Source organism: Engystomops pustulosus, chromosome 5 (genome assembly GCF_040894005.1).
Source record: "Engystomops pustulosus chromosome 5, aEngPut4.maternal, whole genome shotgun sequence".
NCBI lineage: Eukaryota > Metazoa > Chordata > Amphibia > Anura > Leptodactylidae > Engystomops > Engystomops pustulosus.
In genome coordinates this window covers 158,370,777-158,391,751 of record NC_092415.1, presented here as the reverse complement: position 1 = coordinate 158,391,751, position 20,975 = coordinate 158,370,777, and the positions used below count along the sequence as shown (strand labels likewise).

The following is a 20,975-nucleotide window of genomic DNA, read 5'->3' as shown; positions in this document are numbered from 1 at the left end:
TCTGGTTGATCTGCTGGTGACTGTAGTTTCTGCAGTGCATGTACTTGCCAATTCTGAGCAATTTGTAGTGGGACTTGCGACCGCTGTGTTCTGCGCTTAGTGGCGCACATATCCATAGCAAAGGCTGAAGTGGCAAAATTCAGTAGGGGTTGGATTTCTATTAGGCAATAACTCAGTGTCATCTCATCTGGCATAGTACTGTGCTTCCTTTGATACTTGGCTAGAAAATAGCCATAGGAGAATACAAACAGCTTCTTGAAGCCTACAGTAGCGTTCTATATATTTGATTTCTGGTTGATCTGCTGGTGACTGTAGTTTCTGCAGTGCATGTACTTGCCAATTCTGAGCAATTTGTAGTGAGACTTGCGACCGCTGTGTTCTGCGCTTAGTGGCGCACATATCCATAGCAAAGGCTGAAGTGGCAAAATTCAGTAGGGGTTGGATTTCTATTAGGCAATAACTCAGTGTCATCTCATCTGGCATAGTACTGTGCTTCCTTTGATACTTGGCTAGAAAATAGCCATAGGAGAATACAAACAGCTTCTTGAAGCCTACAGTAGCGTTCTATATATTTGATTTCTGGTTGATCTGCTGGTGACTGTAGTTTCTGCAGTGCATGTACTTGCCAATTCTGAGCAATTTGTAGTGGGACTTGCGACCGCTGTGTTCTGCGCTTAGTGGCGCACATATCCATAGCAAAGGCTGAAGTGGCAAAATTCAGTAGGGGTTGGATTTCTATTAGGCAATAACTCAGTGTCATCTCATCTGGCATAGTACTGTGCTTCCTTTGATACTTGGCTAGAAAATAGCCATAGGAGAATACAAACAGCTTCTTGAAGCCTACAGTAGCGTTCTATATATTTGATTTCTGGTTGATCTGCTGGTGACTGTAGTTTCTGCAGTGCATGTACTTGCCAATTCTGAGCAATTTGTAGTGGGACTTGCGACCGCTGTGTTCTGCGCTTAGTGGCGCACATATCCATAGCAAAGGCCGAAGTGGCAAAATTCAGTAGGGGTTGGATTTCTATTAGGCAATAACTCAGTGTCATCTCATCTGGCATAGTACTGTGCTTCCTTTGATACTTGGCTAGAAAATAGCCATAGCAATAGGATAGCATTGTTTGGTTTTAAAAACTCAAAAAAAAACAAAAAACACAAAAAAAAAAAAAAAAACACAAAAAAAAACAAAAAAAAGTAAAAAAAAAAATAAAGTTATAACTCTCATTTTAAAAATGTTTAACCCGAGGGCTAGGGGTAGAGGACGAGGGCGGGGACGTGGGCGTCCAACTACTGCAGGGGTCAGAGGCCGTGGTCCTGGGCGGGGTGAGACACCACCTGCTGATGAGGGAGCAGGGGAACGCCGCAGAGCTACACTCCCTAGGTTCATGTCTGAAGTTACTGGGACTCGTGGTAGAGCACTGTTGAGGCCAGAACAGTGCGAACAGGTGATGTCGTGGATTGCTGACAATGCTTCGAGCAATTTGTCCACCACCAGTCAGTCTTCCACGCAGTCCACCCATGTCACCGAAATCGCCACTCCTCCAGCTCCTGCACCTCAGCCTCCTCCCCCCCAGTATGCCCCCTCCCAGGAAAATTTGGCATTTGAACCGGCATACTCTGAGGAACTGTTTTCTGGACCCTTCCCACAGTCACAAACCACTTGTCTGGTTGCTGCTGAGCAATTTTCCGATGCCCAGGTTTTCCACCAGTCACAGTCTGTGGGTGATGATGACCTTCTTGACGTAGTGGAAGTGTGTAAAGAGGTGTCCGACGATGAGGAGACACGGTTGTCAGACAGTGGGGAAGTTGTTGTCAGGGCAGGAAGTCCGAGGGGGGAGCAGACTGAGGGATCGGAGGATGATGAGGTGACAGACCCAAGCTGGGTTGAGAGGCCGGGTGAACACAGTGCTTCTGAGACGGAGGAGAGTCCTCGACCTGAACAGGTTGGAAGAGGCAGTGGTGGGGCCAGACGGAGAGGCAGGGCCAGAGCTGGTGCATCAGCGCCACTGTCAACTAGTGAAGCTCCCGTGGTGAGGGCTCTTGCGGCGAGGGCTAGATCTTCAGAAGTGTGGAGGTTCTTTAAGGAAACACCGGATGACCGACGGACTGTGGTGTGCAACATTTGCCAAACCAGGCTCAGCAGGGGTTCCACCACTACTAGCTTAACTACCACCAGTATGCGCAGGCATATGAATGCTAAGCACACCACTCAGTGGCAACAAGCCCGTTCACCTCCGGCCGTGCACACCACTGCTCCTTCCCCTGTGTCAGCTGCTAGTCAGCCCCCTGCCCAGGACCCTGCCACAAAAACCCCATCGTCGCCTCCACGATCCTCCACAGCATCCACCAGCGTTCAGCTCTCCATACCCCAGACGCTGGAGCGGAAACGCAAATATAGTGCAACCCACCCGCACGCCCAAGCCCTTAATGTGCACATCTCCAGATTGCTTAGCCTGGAGATGCTGCCCTATAGGCTAGTAGAGACCGAGGCCTTTCGCAACCTCATGGCGGCGGCCGCCCCTCGGTATTCGGTCCCCAGCCGCCACTACTTTTCCCGATGTGCCGTCCCAGCCCTGCACCAGCACGTGTCAGACAACATCATCCGTGCCCTGACCAACGCCGTTTCTGACAAGGTCCACCTGACCACGGACACGTGGACGAGTGCTGCCGGGCAGGGCCACTATATATCGCTGACGGCACATTGGGTTAACTTGGTGGAGGCTGGGACCGAGTCTGACCCTGGGGCTGCTCATATACTGCCGACGCCGAGGATTGCGGGGCCTACCTCGGTCCAGGTGTTTCAGGCCTACTATGCCTCCTCCTCCTCCCACCCCTCCTCCACCTCCTCCTCCGAACTACCATCCGTGGGCACGGCGCCATCAGTCGGTAGCTCTAGGCACAGCAGCAGTGCCGTCGCTAAGCGACAGCAGGCGGTGCTCAAACTGCTGAGCCTAGGCGACAAAAGGCACACCGCCCAAGAGCTATTACAGGGCATCACGGCGCAGACTGATCTGTGGCTGGCACCGCTGAACCTCAAGCCGGGAATGGTTGTGTGTGACAACGGCCGTAACCTGGTGGCGGCTCTGCAACTCGGCAGACTGACACATGTGCCATGCCTGGCCCATGTGTTAAATCTGATAGTGCAGCGTTTCCTCAAGACATACCCCAATCTGTCTGATTTGCTCACGAAGGTGCGCCGCATCTGTGCGCATTTCAGGAAGTCCAGCCCAGATGCTGCCACTCTCAGGGCAGCGCAGCGCCGCCTCCAACTGCCCGCTCACCGACTGTTGTGCGACGTGCCCACGAGGTGGAATTCAACACTGACCATGTTATCCAGAGTTTACCAGCAGCGCAGAGCGATTGTAGACTGCCAGATGTCAACTTCCACCAGAACTGGTAGTCAGGTCAGTCAGCTTCCTCAAGTCTACAATGAGGAGTGGACGTGGATGTCTGATATCTGTCAGGTGCTGAGTAACTTTGAGGAGTCAACACAGATGGTCAGTGGCGATGCCGCCATCATCAGCCTCACCATCCCGCTGCTTGGCCTGTTGAAAAACTCTCTGGTCAGCATGAAGTCGGAAGCTTTGCGCTCGTCACAAGAGACGGGGGAAGAATATTCCCTTGTTGATAGCCAAAGCACCCTGAGGTCTGTTTCTCAGCGCATATCGGAGGAGGTGGAGGTGGAGGAGGATGAGGAGGAGAATGTTGGCGAGACACAAGAGGGGACCATTGTTGAGTCCTTCACTGTTCAGCGTGTATGGGCAGAAGAAGAGGAGTTGGAGGAGTTGGAGGAGGAGGAAATGGACAGTCAGGCCAGTGAGGGGAGTGAATTCTTACGCGTTGGTACTCTGGCGCATATGGCAGATTTCATGCTAGGCTGCCTATCCCGTGACCCTCGCGTTCAAAGAATTTATTCCAGCACCGATTACTGGGTGTTCACTCTCCTGGACCCACGGTACAAGCAAAATCTTCCCACTCTCATCCCTGGAGAGGAAAGGAGTGTGAGAATGCATGAATACCAGCAGGCCCTGGTGCACAAGCTGAAACAGTATTTCCCTTCTGACAGCGCTAGCGGCAGAGTGCGTAGTTCTGCGGGACAAGTAGCGAGGGAGAGTAGGCGAGCAGGCAGCTTGTCCAGCACTGGCAAGGGTACGCTTTACAAGGCTTTTGCCAGCTTTATGTCACCCCAGCAAGACACTGTCACCTGTCCCCAGTCTCGGCAGAGTAGGGCTGATCTTTACAGAAAGATGGTGAGGGAGTACGTAGCTGACCATACCATCGTCCTAAATGATCACACAGCTCCCTACAACTACTGGGTTTCAAAGCTGGACATGTGGCACGAACTGGCGCTGTACGCCTTGGAGGTTCTTGCCTGCCCTGCCGCTAGCGTCTTGTCCGAGCGGGTTTTCAGTGCAGCTGGTGGCATCATCACCGATAAGCGTACACGCCTGTCGACTGACAGCGCTGACAGGCTGACGCTTATTAAAATGAATAAAGGCTGGATTTCTCAGAATTTCCAATCTCCACCAGGTGAAGGAAGCTCAACCTGAATAATTGATCCACTCCTCCTCCTCCTCCTCATTTTCCTCCTTCTCCTCCTCTTTGTACAGTAAAGCAGAGGAAAATGGCTATTTTTTGACAGGGCCCACTGGCTCTTGCTATAGTACTTCATGCATTTAATTTTTCTGGAGGGCCACCTACCCGGTCCTCTGTTTGAAACAATTTTTGTGAGTGCCACATACAGGCACTCAATCTATTCCATTTTTCTGGAGGGCCACCTACCCGGTCCTCTGTTTTAAAAAATTTTTGGGACTGCCACATACAGGCACTCAATCTATTCCATTTTACTGCAGGGCCACCTACCTGCTCCTCTGGTTTGAACAATTTTTGGGACTGCCACATACAGGCACTCAATCTATTCCATTTTACTGGAGGGCCACCTACCTGCTCCTCTGGTTTGAAACATTTTTGGGACTGCCACATACAGGCACTCAATCTATTCCATTTTACTGCAGGGCCACCTACCTGCTCCTCTGGTTTGAAACATTTTTGGGACTGCCACATACAGGCACTCAATCTATTCCATTTTACTGGAGGGCCACCTACCTGCTCCTCTGGTTTGAAACATTTTTGGGACTGCCACATACAGGCACTCAATCTATTCCATTTTACTGCAGGGCCACCTACCTGCTCCTCTGGTTTGAACAATTTTTGGGACTGCCACATACAGGCACTCAATCTATTCCATTTTACTGCAGGGCCACCTACCTGCTCCTCTGGTTTGAACAATTTTTGGGACTGCCACATACAGGCACTCAATCTATTCCATTTTACTGGAGGGCCACCTACCTGCTCCTCTGGTTTGAACAATTTTTGGGACTGCCACATACAGGCACTCAATCTATTCCATTTTACTGGAGGGCCACCTACCTGCTCCTCTGGTTTGAAACATTTTTGGGACTGCCACATACAGGCACTCAATCTATCCCATTTTACTGGAGGGCCACCTACCTGCTCCTCTGGTTTGAAAAATGTTTGGGACTGCCACATACAGGCACTATCCAAATTAAATTGTCTCCATAGCAGCCTCCACACGTTGTCTCCATTGCTACCTCCAAAAGTCGTCCATATAGCTGCCTCCATACATCGTCCCTTTATCAAACGAGGTGTGTCAGGCAGAAATTTGGGTTGTTTTCATGGATTCCACATCAAAGTTGTTAACTTTGTCGCCACCCTGCTGTGTAATCCCCAAAATATACTGGCAAACTTTTACCATTTAGGGATATTATTTCAGCGCTTCTTGCGCATCTGTTTACATTCCCCTCACCCGGCATATCCTAAACTTATAAGAACGCTACTACACTTGATCTTATACAAAAGGTTCTTAGAAGTGCTGTTTGGGGAGTAGCCTAGAGACAGGGGCTTGGATTGGCGAAAGCTCGCCTGGCAGCGGAACGCCAGCTCCATGCGCATCATGCGCTTCTTGCGCATCTGTTTACATTCCCCTCACCCGCCATATCCCAAACTTATAAGAACGCTACTACACTTAACTTGGTGCAGGCTGGGACCGAGTCTGACCCTGGGGCTGGTCATATACTGCCGACGCAGAGAATTGCGGGGCCTACCTCGGTCCAGGTCTCAAAGGCCTACTATACCTCCTCCCACCCCTCCTCCTCCTCCGAATTACCATCCGTGGGCATGGCGCCATCAGTCGGTAGCTCTAGGCACAGCAGCAGTGCCATCGCTAAGCGACAGCAGGCGGTGCTGAAACTGCTGAGCCTAGGCGATAAAAGGCACACCGCCCAAGAGCTATTACAGGGCATTCCACATCAAAGTTGTTAACTTTGTCGCCACCCTGCTGTGTAATCCCCAAAATATACTTGCAAACTTTTACCATTTAGGGATATTATTTCAGCGCTTCTTGCGCATCTGTTTACATTCCCCTCACCCGGCATATCCTAAACTTATAAGAACGCTACTACACTTGATCTTATACAAAAGGTTCTTAGAAGTGCTGTTTGGGGAGTAGCCTAGAGACAGGGGCTTGGATTGGCGAAAGCTCGCCTGGCAGCGGAACGCCAGCTCCATGCGCATCATGCGCTTCTTGCGCATCTGTTTACATTCCCCTCACCCGCCATATCCCAAACTTATAAGAACGCTACTACACTTAACTTGGTGCAGGCTGGGACCGAGTCTGACCCTGGGGCTGGTCATATACTGCCGACGCAGAGAATTGCGGGGCCTACCTCGGTCCAGGTCTCAAAGGCCTACTATACCTCCTCCCACCCCTCCTCCTCCTCCGAATTACCATCCGTGGGCATGGCGCCATCAGTCGGTAGCTCTAGGCACAGCAGCAGTGCCATCGCTAAGCGACAGCAGGCGGTGCTGAAACTGCTGAGCCTAGGCGATAAAAGGCACACCGCCCAAGAGCTATTACAGGGCATTCCACATCAAAGTTGTTAACTTTGTCGCCACCCTGCTGTGTAATCCCCAAAATATACTTGCAAACTTTTACCATTTAGGGATATTATTTCAGCGCTTCTTGCGCATCTGTTTACATTCCCCTCACCCGGCATATCCTAAACTTATAAGAACGCTACTACACTTGATCTTATACAAAAGGTTCTTAGAAGTGCTGTTTGGGGAGTAGCCTAGAGACAGGGGCTTGGATTGGCGAAAGCTCGCCTGGCAGCGGAGCGCCAGCTCCATGCCAAGATCCAACTAACATAGTTTTAACTGCAGCACCTTTAATCTACTACTAGTTCACTGCCTCCATACATGGTCCCCTTATCAAACGAGCTGTGTCAGGCAGAATTTTGGGTTGTTTTCATGGCTTCCATGTTAACTTTGTCGCCACCCTGCTGTGTAATCCACAAAATATACTGGCAAACTTTTATCATGTACCGATATTATTTGAGCGCTTCTTGCTCACCTCCTTTGGTTCCTCTCTGCTACCCATTGGTTTGAAGCCTGAGTCCATTTAGGGTATGTTGCCATGCCTGCCGCTGCTGCCGCTGCCTCTGCATGCCGTCCCCTATAGTGTCAGGGTCAATTATTGGATGTTTTAGATGCTATCTAGCTTCATTCTGTCACTCTGTCATGGCCATGCTGTTGCCCATAATTTTGGCATAATGGTGCGATTATGCAGCCTCAGAGGCATCCATGCATGCTGCCCCTGCTGTTTCCTGTCCATTTCCGTGGTGTTTCCATCCTTTTCTGAGGTTCCCAGGTGTTTGGCCAAGCTTCCCTGTGCAGAGCCTTGGTCCCCTTGAAAAATGCTCGAGTCTCCCATTGACTTCAATGGGGTTCGTTATTCGAGACGAGCACTCGAGCATCGGGAAAAGTTCGTCTCGAATAACGAGTACCCGAGCATTTTAGTGTTCGCTCATCTCTAGTGTTTACCAACCAATACCAATATATTGACATTTATTATGGTAATGTGTGCTACAAATATCCACATATGCAGCTGAGATACCTCCCTTACTTGTTTCACATTTTAGAAATTTAGAAATATTGTAAGATTTACTTATCAGCGTTCCCTTGAAATTTTTGCATAAAAAGGATTCTACTTTTTATTTTCAAATCAATCATTTAATGTTAGTTTATATCTTATAGACAAGCCTCAAAATTATATTATAGTGTTCTTTTCATATAAATCTCCTACATTTTTAATCCCTACCTCAAACCAATTCTTGAGGCTCACCTCCTGTATTAACCCCATAGCGCAATAAGACGTACCTGTACGTTTTATTGCGCATGGGGTAGTATGAAGAGGGTTCACGGGCTGAGCCCTCTTCATACACGCCGGGTGCTTGCTTCACAATGAAGCAAGCACCCGTCGCTAACACCCGCGATCGGTGCTTGTACCGATCGCGGGTGTTAACCCTTTCATTGCCGCCGGCAAAGCTGCCGGCGGCATTAACGAGCCGGCGGCGCGTGGGCGCCGTTGGCGATCCGTTGCCATGACAGCCTCAGATCACACAGTGATCCGAGGCTATCATGTTTTAGGCCATCTATTACAATGTGCGATCTGCACATTGTAATAGATGGTGTGCAAAATCCCTATATACTGCCATACTGTAGTATGGCAGTATATGGTAGGATCAATCAGACAACCTAGGGTTAAAGTACCCTAGGGAGTCTGAAAAATAGTAAAAAAATTTTATAAAAAAAAATTAAAAATAAAAAATTATATTAAAAAAACCTAAAAATTCAAATCACCCCCCTTTCCCTAGAACTGATATAAATATAAGTAAACAGTAAAAATCATAAACACATTAGGTATCAGCGTGTCCGAAAATGCCCGATCTATCAAAATATAAGAATGTTTTTTTACTGCGTTTAACCCCGTAACGGAAAATAGTGCCCAAAGTCGCAAATGACATTTTTTTGCCATTTTGAAAAATATAAAAAAATCAATAAAAAGTGATCAAAAGGTCGTACAATTCTAAAAATAAAAGCATTAAAAACGTCATCAAAAGTCGCAAAAAATGACACCACCCACAGCTCCATACACCAAAGTATGAAAAAGTTATTAGCGCAAGAAGACGGCAAAATGAAGAATTTTTTTTTTGTACAGGAGGTTTTAATTTTTGTAAATGTATGAAAACATTATACAACCTATACAAATTTGGTATCCATGTGATCGTATTGACCCAATGAATAAATTAGACATGTCATTTGGAGCGCACAGTGAAAGACGTAACATCTACGCCCGCAAGAAAACGGCGCAAATGCGTTTTTTCACCATTTTCACTGCATTCAGAATTTTTTTCCAGCTTCCCAGTATATGGCATAGACAATTAAATGCCATCACTATGAAGTGCAATTTGTTACGCAGAAAACAAGCCATCACACAGCTCTCTACATGGAAAAATAAAAAAGTTATAGATTTTTGAAGGTGGGGTGTGAAAAATAAAGACGCAAAAACGAAAAAGGGCCTGGTCCTTAAGGGGTTAAAGCCAAGAAATTGGTAATTTCTATGTACCCAAAGCAAAGGATGGAGCCTTTACTGTGAAAGGCACAAGATTTCTCCAGGTGGCCAGGGAGGCCCTACTGGTTGGCAGCATTGATTTATAATACTAGTGACCAAAATAGATTTTCAGTATCTGATTGAAATCTGTAAACAAAGCCTACATAGGTATAGAGCAGAAGCAGAAGGCTTGGTTCAGTGTATAGTGGTTATACCAGTGCAGTGCAGTTCTCCTGGCATGTTCATCATAGTAAATACTTTTATTTTTATATAAAAAATACATAACTCTTCCTTCTAAAAATAGTGTGTCCTTATATCATTTGACTCTGGATTTGCAGAGACACAACCTTAATTGTTTACATTTAGCTGTCAATTTTTTCCTTGTTTTCTAGGAGGAACATCTCAAAATGTGTTTCAAAAGGTTTAATGAATCTCACAAAAAGACACGTGCCATGTACTAAAACAATTCATCTTTATTACTACTATATGGATACAAATACAATAAAAACCAAACACCAAGACAAACAAAATAAAAACTATTAAAAATGGGTACTATGTACCCAAGAACAACCCAAGGCAGTCTGTGGCCCCCAATAACACACAAACAGTCCCCCTATACAAACCCTCTACCCTTAACACTGTTCTATCACAAACAATGCAAGAATATAGATAATATAGTGATATAGATGGTTAGACAAAGCCAAAGAACCACATATAGATAAATAAGTATACAATAATTATACAAAGATATAAATACGTAAATATCAATTTATTGATACGAGCCAACAAATATAAAGATATGGCTAATGGCAATATTTTGTGAAATCCAGTGAATAGCCTACAATGTAAAGATACAGGACCAAGTACTCCCTAATGTTCACAAGGATTTTAAACACATATGGGCACTAATAGGGGAACATATCACCAACAAGTCAGAAGTCAGGTAAACCGGATGGTGCACATATGTGTTTAGTATCCTGGTCATGCTTGGAGTTGTTGCAAGGGGCAATTCGGTCCTATATTCTTACAGTGTAGGCTATTCACTAGATTTGAGCAAAATATTACCATTTGCCATATATCTTTATAATTGTGGACTGAAATCTATATTTTAGCATTTAGGTATTTATATATTTGTATTATTTGTATTTATCTATATGTAATTATTTGCCCTGTCTTGCCATCTATATATCTATGTTATGTACAACTCTGCATTGCATTGTGACTTGACAGTGTTTTGGGTAGAGGGTCTGTGTAGAGGGATTGTTTGTTCACAGTCTTCCTTGGGTTGTTCTTGGGTACATAGTAGTCCTTTTAAATAGTTTTTATTTTGTCTTGGTGTTGTTGTTTCATGTATTTGTATCCAAATATTACTAATAAAGATTAAATGTTTTTGTTACATGGCACATGTCTCTTTGTGAGATTAATTGGATTCTTATCCTTGTGTCTAGCTACATAAATTGTGTAATGCAGTTGTGCTTGTCCAACTTTTGTTCTTGAAAAAGGTAAAGGGTTTGGCATCAAATACCAAAGTTTTCCAGCGTAAGTATAATCTCCAAATAGGGTTACATCTACAGGTCACATGATTGGCAGCCACTGTTGCCAGTTCCAATGACATTTCATGTCAAGCAGAACTTCAGGTAAAACACTGGGCCGAGCACTAACTTGCACTTACACTACAGGCACAACTGCTGAACACCAGCATCTGCCTATAATTATCACCCGGGTTGGAGGGTGGGTGAGGATTTCCTTGGCATGGCATTCCATTCAAGGTCATCCTCATGACACTGGTGTTCAGAGGAGGTATGTATATAGTAAATTGTGCAAGTGCGTGCTCAGGCCCTGACACTCAGTTGAAGTACACAAGAAAGTATTGGAAGTCCCAAAAGTGGCTTCTGGTCACTGGACCCAAAGAATTTAGTGACAGTAGGTTAACAATATGAGCATGGGATCATGTTGGGGATGAGTACTTACACTGGTAAACACTGCAGAAAGTAATGCTGATTTACATACTGGCATGGGCATTTTGTCCAATTATACAGCTCTGGTTTATTACTATTTACTGTGTACATGTCCTTATTGTTTCTGGTACCAAATGAAAAAGAAACCCCCTGAGGAATTGTTATTATACACAATAAAGATGATGTACATTTCATTAACTGGATTTGCATACCTCTTCTGAAGTAAACATGACGAGACGTGGGACACTTGACAGTCCAAACTCTTTTATGTCTGGACAATACTTGTACCTCGCTAAATTGACAGCATACATATTAGATACTGAGCCACCTGGAGATTAAGAAGAACACATTACACATGGAATTATTCATAGAGGTGAAAATCTGATATCATTTGAGTCTCAAAGACTAATGTCACCAAAACATTGCTTTCCGAAAAGAAAACTTTGACATTCGGAATTGGGCTAAATGATGTTCTTTTACAGGCTATAAAAAAGATTATAGGACCTTTGGATGACTGGGTTAGTCAATCAACAAAGCCTAGAACCAAAAACCTGATCGATTTGTCACAAAAATATAACTTTTATTTCTTTATCTTAAAAAGTGGTAATTGGTGCTCCATATCCACTAAAGAAAAAGGTTAAAATGATCAGTTTAATGATGACACTTTTGACTTCTTGTGGCACACACAAGGTCCATTTCATATTGTGGAGCCTCTATCATCCTCCCTTCATATTGTGACCCCTCTAATCTCCCCCTTATATTGTGGCCCCTCTAATCTCCCCCTCATATTGTGACCCCTCATCTCCCCTTCATGTTGTAGCCTCTCATCTCCTCCTCATATTGTGGCCCCTCATCTCCACTCCACATTGTGGACACTCTCATTTTACCCCTCATCCTATGGCTCAAGCTGTGGTCAGAACAGGTTAAAATGGATCTATATTACATTGCCTTAGACTCTGTCTGCACCCTAATTTTGTGTATTCAATAAACATATAGCTACAATATATAATAGTACGTTTAACAACTGTTTGGTAAATGTGTAGCATTGACCAGCATTGTACAGTAATGTATCATGCATTTTAATGCAGAAAATGAAAATGCCAATACATGACATGACAATAGAAGAGAAAACAAATTTTAATTGGCGCCAGAACAATTCCATGTCAGCAAAACTAAGGCAAAGCAAATTGCTTGTCTCTATTTCTCATTATATGACAAATATGTCTGCCTTTTCACTTATTTGAATGGACGCTGCAGCATCTAGTGGGTGATGGATACTTTAAGCGATTGTCATTTTTTTTACCAGACTATTGGAATCTGCAATGAATTCTCCTATTGAAGAGTCTGATTAACAAATGAGAAGAGACTGACAAGAATAAAACAGACAAACCTGGGCTAAATATGCCATCTCCTTCCTTCCAGCCTAAAAATTCTATCATCTTTAACAGGACAGCCTCTTCAGTTAGTATAAATACAGGAGACACTTCATATGTGTATCTGAAATACAAAGGTTATCATGGTTAGAAATCAAACATACAAAGCTATGTTATCATCACAAAAGCCAGTAAGGGCATCTTCCAAACATGAAATATAGCCACCATTTCGGAACACGGCACATGGCTATACTAAATGAAATGAAATACCAGTAGAGCATGTCCTAGTCAAATACATTTTTCATGGATCAGTGAGATCAGTGAAAAAACACCAACTCCATGTTAAAAGACACATAAGACATTCTGAATGCGTTTTTAATGTTGAGTGAATGTAACCTATAGTTGGAAAAAGCTAATTTGAGAGGAAAATATGGGATGGAGAGAGCTCATAAGGCAGTTACTTTCATGTCCCAGTGTGGTAGCATCATCCAGAAATTCAATTTTGAAGTGAGATGTAAATTGGTTGTATGAAGTCAAGGAGGCGGAGATTTTAACACTGTCAAGCTCTCTCTTCCTCAGAGAGTCCCCTTCACTGTAATTGATAGTACTGCATCCAGAGACATTACTAACAAGATCTCCTGAAGTCTGATGCATGATGTCAATTACAAAGGTGGAGGCATTCAGAGCTCCCCACCTTAACTTTAGTGTTAAACTCTCCGCCTACTTGACTTAAAACAACCAATTTACATTTCACTTCAAATGCAGCTTGACAATATTATGGTAGTGGTTTAATAGGTCAATTGCTGATGACAGGTTCCTTTAAATAGACAAATGATTGTTATTGGAAGGAAAGGTAGGGATAGAGATGTCCTTTGATTTGGGGGTGTTGTACTCGGTTCAGAACAACTGGAATGTATATGTTAATTGTTTTGTGGATGAGCTGCTGTGTAGGGAAAGTAGGAAAGATTCCAGATTAGACAATGCTCAAAACCAATAGATAAAAGCTCTTTGTAGAAACTGCTCAGACTCAGTCCAGGATATTGGTTCATGTAGACTCAACTATTTATTACATAGCATAAAAGTTACAAAACTTTACAGTTACAGTAACTTTTATGCTATGTAATAAAAAGTTGATTCTACATGAATCACTATCCTGCATCGAACCTAAGCAGAGAGGCATCTGCAAGGGCATTTTGTATACAACAGTTATATGTTTCTTTTGACCTGAGCAAGGGGCAGGTGCTACCCTGAAAAGTTTTTTGTATAGGTTTTGGATATTGTTGGGTAAAAAAAACTGATTGACCATTTCCCATAAAAGTTATGCTTTTGTTGATTGGCATTGTGTGCTTGTTTCTTAAAAATAATAATAAACAAAATATTATAAAAATGATAAAAAATATAAGTTTGCACTTCAAACACGTCAAGGATCAATCCCCAGTTACAAGTCTAACAAGACTTCATACAACTTTCTTATATGTTACCCAAAATTTATTACTTTATGGCCAAGAAAAGTAAAATTTATTAGAGACATTCATGATATTTCTTGCATTATTTTTAATATATGGAACATGCGCACTCCCTTTATGGTTCAGTGCATCAATTTAATTGCCATTAAAATAACACTACTTACACACTTGGGTTCAAAGCTTCTGTAATAAAACGTGCTGCTAAAGAGTAATGATCCATTCCACCATACAACTGATTGAAGAATCTTGGATGACCTTAAAACAAGACAAATGTATGAGGCAGACAAATTATTAAAGTTATCTAGCCGTGTTGTAATAAAAGAAACAACATGCAGACAGATTGTTGGATGTGTTATGAGTTAAGGCCTGCATTTCACTGAAGGCTTACACCACCTTGGCAATAAATAATAATGTTGTTATAAGTCGTCTGTCTTGGTTTATGAGGTGTAGTTAATTTCTACAGTATATCATGTAGGCCAGAACTAAACCAACATATGTAGTATCATCAGTTTAAGGAGTCTACAGTATTTACCCGTTTGATATCCTAAAAACTAAACTAGGATTCATTACAATGGTTTTAAGGTAACTGCTAGTGAATTCACTATGGTGTCATTATGGGTTAAGGGAATTATATTGGATCAGTGGGTAAATGGAAACTAAGCTGCAGTACTGGTATAAGACCACTGCAGAGTGGGTGGAACCTTCTGTTTCCAGCTTTGACCTCTCTGTAGTTCTTGTACCAGAACTTGTAGGAAAACAGCTCAACCATGGAGATGTTGGACCCCCACTGATCTGTTATGACAACCTATTCTAAAGGCAAATCATCAATATTCATGTCTCAGAAAAACATTTTTGTCCTTTTTGAGGAGAAGGCAAGTTTTTCTTACACTCCAGGCGTGATTTCAGGCTCTTTTCCCTCTTCAAAGTAGAAGCATCTACAAAAGTCCACTCTTTTGATTTATGTTCTACCTGGTTCTATAACAACACCATTGTTACTAAGGAGGCGGACCCATTCAGAATACTTCCAATGAAAAAACTTATAAACTGATCAAAAAATCGGCTTAGCTCTCCTATATAGGCAAGTGCAAGAGGATTTGTATACTAAAATGGATAATTTAGTTTTGTATCACAAAAATAAAACTAAATGGTCAGTGAAGGACAAAGGCTTAGTATTTCCTTACTGAAAAATATATTTTGGTTGTTTTTTTTAATAAACTAATCACTTATTGAAAATCATCAGAATTAATACTATGGGGTGTATTGCTTAATAATCTTAGTGTCTTTTTGTAACTGGAAGTAGCAATTTTCCTTTTCAGAACTGTTGTACATGTCAATCAGGTGGTAGATTTGTATGTCGAGGTGTGTGTATATTCGTTTGTTGTTGCCGTGATGCCGCCAGACACAATGGGGCACATTTACTAAGAACAGTGCAAACTGCACTATATGCAGTTTGCCTGTGTACAGTGCAGATGGCGCCATATTCATGATTTCTGGTGCACATTCTTCATGAATCTGGTGCCCCTTGCACAGCTCCGACCGAGTGCACCTTTTTTTTTTTGTGCCCCTTTAACAACACAATTCTGTTGGACTTTGTATGTTAAATCAGGTGCTCGGTCCAACCGAGCACCGGAATGCCCCCTTCAGTGCAGAAAGTTGGGTCGCATGAAGCATATTGAAGCGATACCACAAACAGTGATGTGCTACACAAATGTGGCGCAGGCACTTTTTAAATACCTGTGCAAGCAGTTTGCACTGAAAAGAAGGTGAAAAGTCCGCCAGAAAACTGGCACATGGCCCTTAGTAAATATGTCCCAATATTTATAGCTATGTGTAGTGGCTAAAAAACTTAAACCTTAATACTGAAGCAACAGGGCGTGCACAGCTAATACCCCTATTCACCAGGTCCACACACTAAAGAATACCAGAATGACCACTAAGAAAAATCACAATTCATCTTTATTAATTCATAGAAAAGCAAATACACATGATATTTAAAAGCACATCAGTACCACAAAGTAACACAGGATGGAGTAAGTACAATAACTTTACTCCACCCTCCACCCCTGACTGTTAGTGTTGAAACAGAATGGAACACAAATCACACAGGTAAGTACCCAAATGCCGGAGAGGTGTCAATGACTTAAATCCACAGAAATGCATATGAGCTCACATGAACCAGCTGACATATAAACTTATGATAATAAAGTGCCAGCGCATTGTCCCTTCATACTGCATCAAAAAATGGATGTGAGTAAGCTATAAATCGCCAAGCCCAACAGCTTAGTATTGCAGCGAGATCAAAAAAGTCACCGATACACACTAAACACTGAATCCCGATTGGGTTGGGAGGCTCCTCACGCATATCATTGCCTCAAGCGACTTCCTCAGGGGTAGAGGCCTCAGAAACCAGTAGCTCACCTTATATGTATATTTAAAACATATAAGGATAACTATTTGAAATCAGAAGTTTAATCACTTGTCCACATGTAACATATTAGTATATCACAAATTGGCTGTGGGTGTATAGAGAGGAGTCACGGGCTGAGCCCTCTCAATATAAGGTGAGTGTTTGCTGCATCATGTTATAGCACCAATCTCAGTGGGTGCCACCATCTTGGCTTTGATCTTTGCTTCCCGTGTCATAATTGTAAAACAAAATCTGTTGCTATGTATAACTTCTAATCATTTGTTACAATGTGCCAGTGGCACATTGTAACACATGATCAGTAAAGTCCCCAAAAAATGCCATATTTTAGTATGGCAGTATATGGTAGGATCAATTAGACTACCTTGAGTTAAAGAACCATAGGGAGTCTGAAAAATAGTAAAAAAAAAAAAATTAAAAATAAATATATTTTAAAAAACATTAATGTTATTAGCGTCAGAAAATGTCAAAATAAAGAATTTTTTTGGTACCGAAAGTTTTAATTTATAAAATGTATTAAAACACAATTTAACCTACATATATACTCGAGTATAAGCCGAGGCCCATAATTTTTCCACCAAAAACTGGGAAAACCTATTGACCCGAGTATAAGCCGAGGGTGGAAAATGTATTGGTCTCAGCGTCCCAGTATATAGCTATCCAGCCCCCAGTAATACATAGCCAGCCAGCCCCCCTGAAGTATACAGCCTGCCAGCCCCCCTGAAGTATACAGCCTGCCAGCCCCCTTGAAGTATACAGCCTGCCAGCCCCCTTGACGTATACAGCCTGCCAGCCCTCTTGAAGTATAGAGCCTGCCAGCCCTCTTGAAGTATACAGCCTGCCAGCCCCCTTGAAGTATACAGCCTGCCAGCCCCCTTGAAGTATACAGCCTGCAAGCCCTCTTGAAGTATACAGCCTGCCAACCCCCTTGAAGTATACAGCCTGCCAGCCCCCTTAAAAATACAGCTGAACAGCCTTTAGTATACTGCCAGCACATAAAAAAAAAAAAAAACTTCCATACTCACCTACAGGCGGCTCCCTGATGCTCCGTTCCCCACGGCCGGTCTCCAGTCTTCTCTGTGTTTTGTTTCAGCCGGCAGATACGCGTCCACGCGATCTGCCGGCTGGCGCACAATATCACGTGGTGGTGTTGCCGCTGATGACATCATCAGCTGCGACACCGCCATGTCATATTGCGCGCCAGCGGCAGATCGCATGGATGCGTATCTGCTGGCTGATACAACACAGAGAAGAGAGAAGACCGAAGACCAGCCGCGGGGAAGACAGAAGAGGAGCCTCCGAACATCGGGAGACACGTGGACCATCGGTCCTACAGAGGGTGAGTATGGAAGTTTTTTTTGTTTTTTATTGACTTGTGTATAAGCCGAGGGGAGGTTTTTCAGCACATTTTTTATGATGAAAAACTCGGCTTATACATGAGTATATCCGGTATATAAATTTGGTATCCCCACCATGACTAAAGTAGACATGTTATTTGGGGCACACAGTGAAAGCCATAAAAAACCAAGCCCACAAAAGAATGGCACAAATGCATTTGGAAATTTTTCCCACTTCCTAATAAAAGGCTTGGAATATTAAATATAACAGCAATTTGTTACACATAAAATCTGAAAATCTGGCAATCATATGATAATGACTTTGTTGAATTAAAAAGAATAGAATTTTTTTTTTAAAGATACATTTAATTAGTGCCATACAGCTTTTCTAATGTAAAATGTAATTTGTATTTTTTGTTTTAGATTTGATGAATAAAGGGGGAAATGTAGTGGTCTGAACGAAGTATATTCTATAGTCTGTTTTGTTGTTCTTTGATACAGAATAAAATCATGTTCATCTTAACATTTCAATATTAACGAAATTGAGCAAATCTCAAAGTCTATAATCATCTGCAAATTGCAATGAAGATACAGTAACCTTAGTGATGGAAAGGATTCTCTCTTAATGAGAACCAATTTTCTGCTGCTTTTATCCAAAAGATGTGTCAGAAGTCTGAAAATCCAATAGTTAATGATGTCCAAAATATTAAGTATGATGTATGACAAACTAATTCAGTATTAAAGCCTTACATTTTAGAAATCACCACTGGCAACAGTTCGCAAAGACATTGCAAAACTTTTCATCATGACAAAGATACCTAGGCTTTGTTTTTTTAAAGACACTGCAAAGGAAAGTTGGTCAACTTCAATATGCCGTATATACTCGAATATAAGCTGACCCAAGTATAAGCCGAGGTCCCTAGTTTTACCACAAAAAAACTGGGAAAACCTATTGACTCGAGTATAAGCCGAGGGTGGGAAATGCATTGATCACAGCCTGCCCCAGTGTATATAGCCTGACAGGCCCTGCCCCAGTGTATACAGCCTGACAGGCCCTGCTCCAGTGTATATACCCCCCCCGGTAGTGCAGTACAACAATCCCATTGCTGCGGCTGATGTCAGATCATGTGACGTCGCACAGACCTGCTGCCGCTACTGGATGTGTCGCACATAAGATCTACAGGGTTTTTCAGTTCATTTTTTCTGCTGAAAAACTAGGCTTATACTCGAATATTGCTATTGCTCTGCTGATACAAATGATAAGAACATGATAATGATCAAGAGAGATCATGTACCCAGAAACAAAATAGTAAAATTTAGCGCACATACAGATAAAATAGGAAACCTGCCTGCCCTAATGCCCGTTCCACAATTGCGAGTGTGATGGGATGAACTCGCTGGGTTCAGTTCCGGTTTGCAGCGTTCGGGCACAGTTGCAAGTGTGGATTGGTCCTTAACATAGCACAAGTTGCCTATATTTACGAAGAAATATCCTTTATCTGATACACTGAAAATATTGCTCTGGATTCCTTACTGGATATTTCATCTAGGCATTCCACCATATATCACAGATAACTTTAACCCCTTAATGACCGATCATCATTGGTGCCTGAATGTCCAGGTCAACTTTTGACGTCCTGCTATGTGCTTCTTTAAATGACGATATTTCTGGAAAATAGAGATATCATAACAAATATTTCTTTGCTTTTTTAAGACATGTGAGACTTTATCTTGATACAATATATTTTTTTTATCATAAATGTTTTATGGGTTTTTTTTAAACTGAATTACATAATACAAAGAGTTACTAATCCGGAGATCCCTCAGAGTTACCGGATTGCAACGGTATATGCTTCCACCCAATAGCTATGCCGCTGTTGGACTCATTGATCATTTTGTCCTGGGGTATGATAATAAATAATGTATGTATAGCACCAAAGTATGTAAGAGAGTGAGTGAAGTTTAAGGTTTCATCTACCTAGTAGGGTTGGATGCATAGCATGCATGCCACTTGACCCATGTACGATTGTATGTAGGTAATGAGCCCGTTCTGGTTGCAATAAGTTTTTCCATAGTTGCGTTGAATTATATACCCTCCACAATCTCCCTATGTAATGGGGAATAGCTAGATTTCCATTTTTTAGCTACGTGTACTCTGGTGGAAGATGTGGAATACCAACAATTTGTCCTCTTTATTTAGATCATCTAGATCTAGTGATATGAGAGCTACTTGAGTACCACATGGAGGAAGGAACAGGAGGATTTTTTTTCAGGAGAAGAAAGATGGAATGCCAGAAGCCAACATTATCCCCACAATTTCACCACAGATGTAAAAGAGTGCCGGTCTCTCTATTACATCTCCAGCATGTGGCTGAAGCGGAGGTTTATATTTTGGATTTTTAATTATTACATATTTAAAATTTGCCAATAATTGACTACAAATGTGAAAAAATAAGTATTTTTGTAATTTTTTTTTAAAGTGTTTTTTAATAAGTAGTAACTTTTACCAAACTCTGTTTTTAAATCTGTACAACATTATTCCATCACCCTTTCCCAGGTTGGGCTATAGATGGGGGGCATGTGCTTCTGCAATGATGAAAAGTGAAAGTCTTTCCCGCAGCTCCTTCTACATTTGGCATTCAGCTGGCCGGCTAGAGCAGTGGTTACTAACCTATGGCATGGGTGCAAGAGGCGGCACTCCAAGCTCTTTCTGTGGGCACCCAGGCTATTGCCCCAGCACACCAGACAGAATTTTCCTGCAGTTCCAAGCAACTTAAACGATACTGCTTTCAGTGATATTTTAATATGATACTTACTGGGCTACTTGGGACTGTAGAATGAGGGAGAATGTGTAGACAGGGCCGAATTATCTTTGGAGAACCTCCTGCTGGCCCCTTGATTTTCTGTGTACAGAGGGACACTGGAAAGAAGCTACAATGATGCA

At 42.8% G+C, this 20,975-nt stretch overlaps 1 protein-coding gene across 3 annotated transcripts in view; it reads right to left on the bottom strand.

Annotated features, from left to right (window-relative positions):
- GADL1 (glutamate decarboxylase like 1) overlaps positions 1-20,975 on the bottom strand; it is a 187,157-nt gene that overhangs the window by 112,988 nt on the left and 53,194 nt on the right. For 2 of the 3 annotated variants that reach the window (XM_072153577.1, XM_072153576.1), the window contains 3 exons: positions 14,434-14,524; positions 12,821-12,927; positions 11,643-11,758 (listed from right to left, as the gene is read on the bottom strand). In XM_072153577.1, coding sequence (XP_072009678.1) covers positions 11,643-11,758; positions 12,821-12,927; positions 14,434-14,489 — 279 coding nt within the window. In that variant the 5' untranslated portion in view covers positions 14,490-14,524. Of the gene's footprint in view, positions 1-11,642; positions 11,759-12,820; positions 12,928-14,433; positions 14,525-20,975 lie in introns of those variants that run through there. The other variant, XM_072153578.1, reaches the window with a different exon arrangement.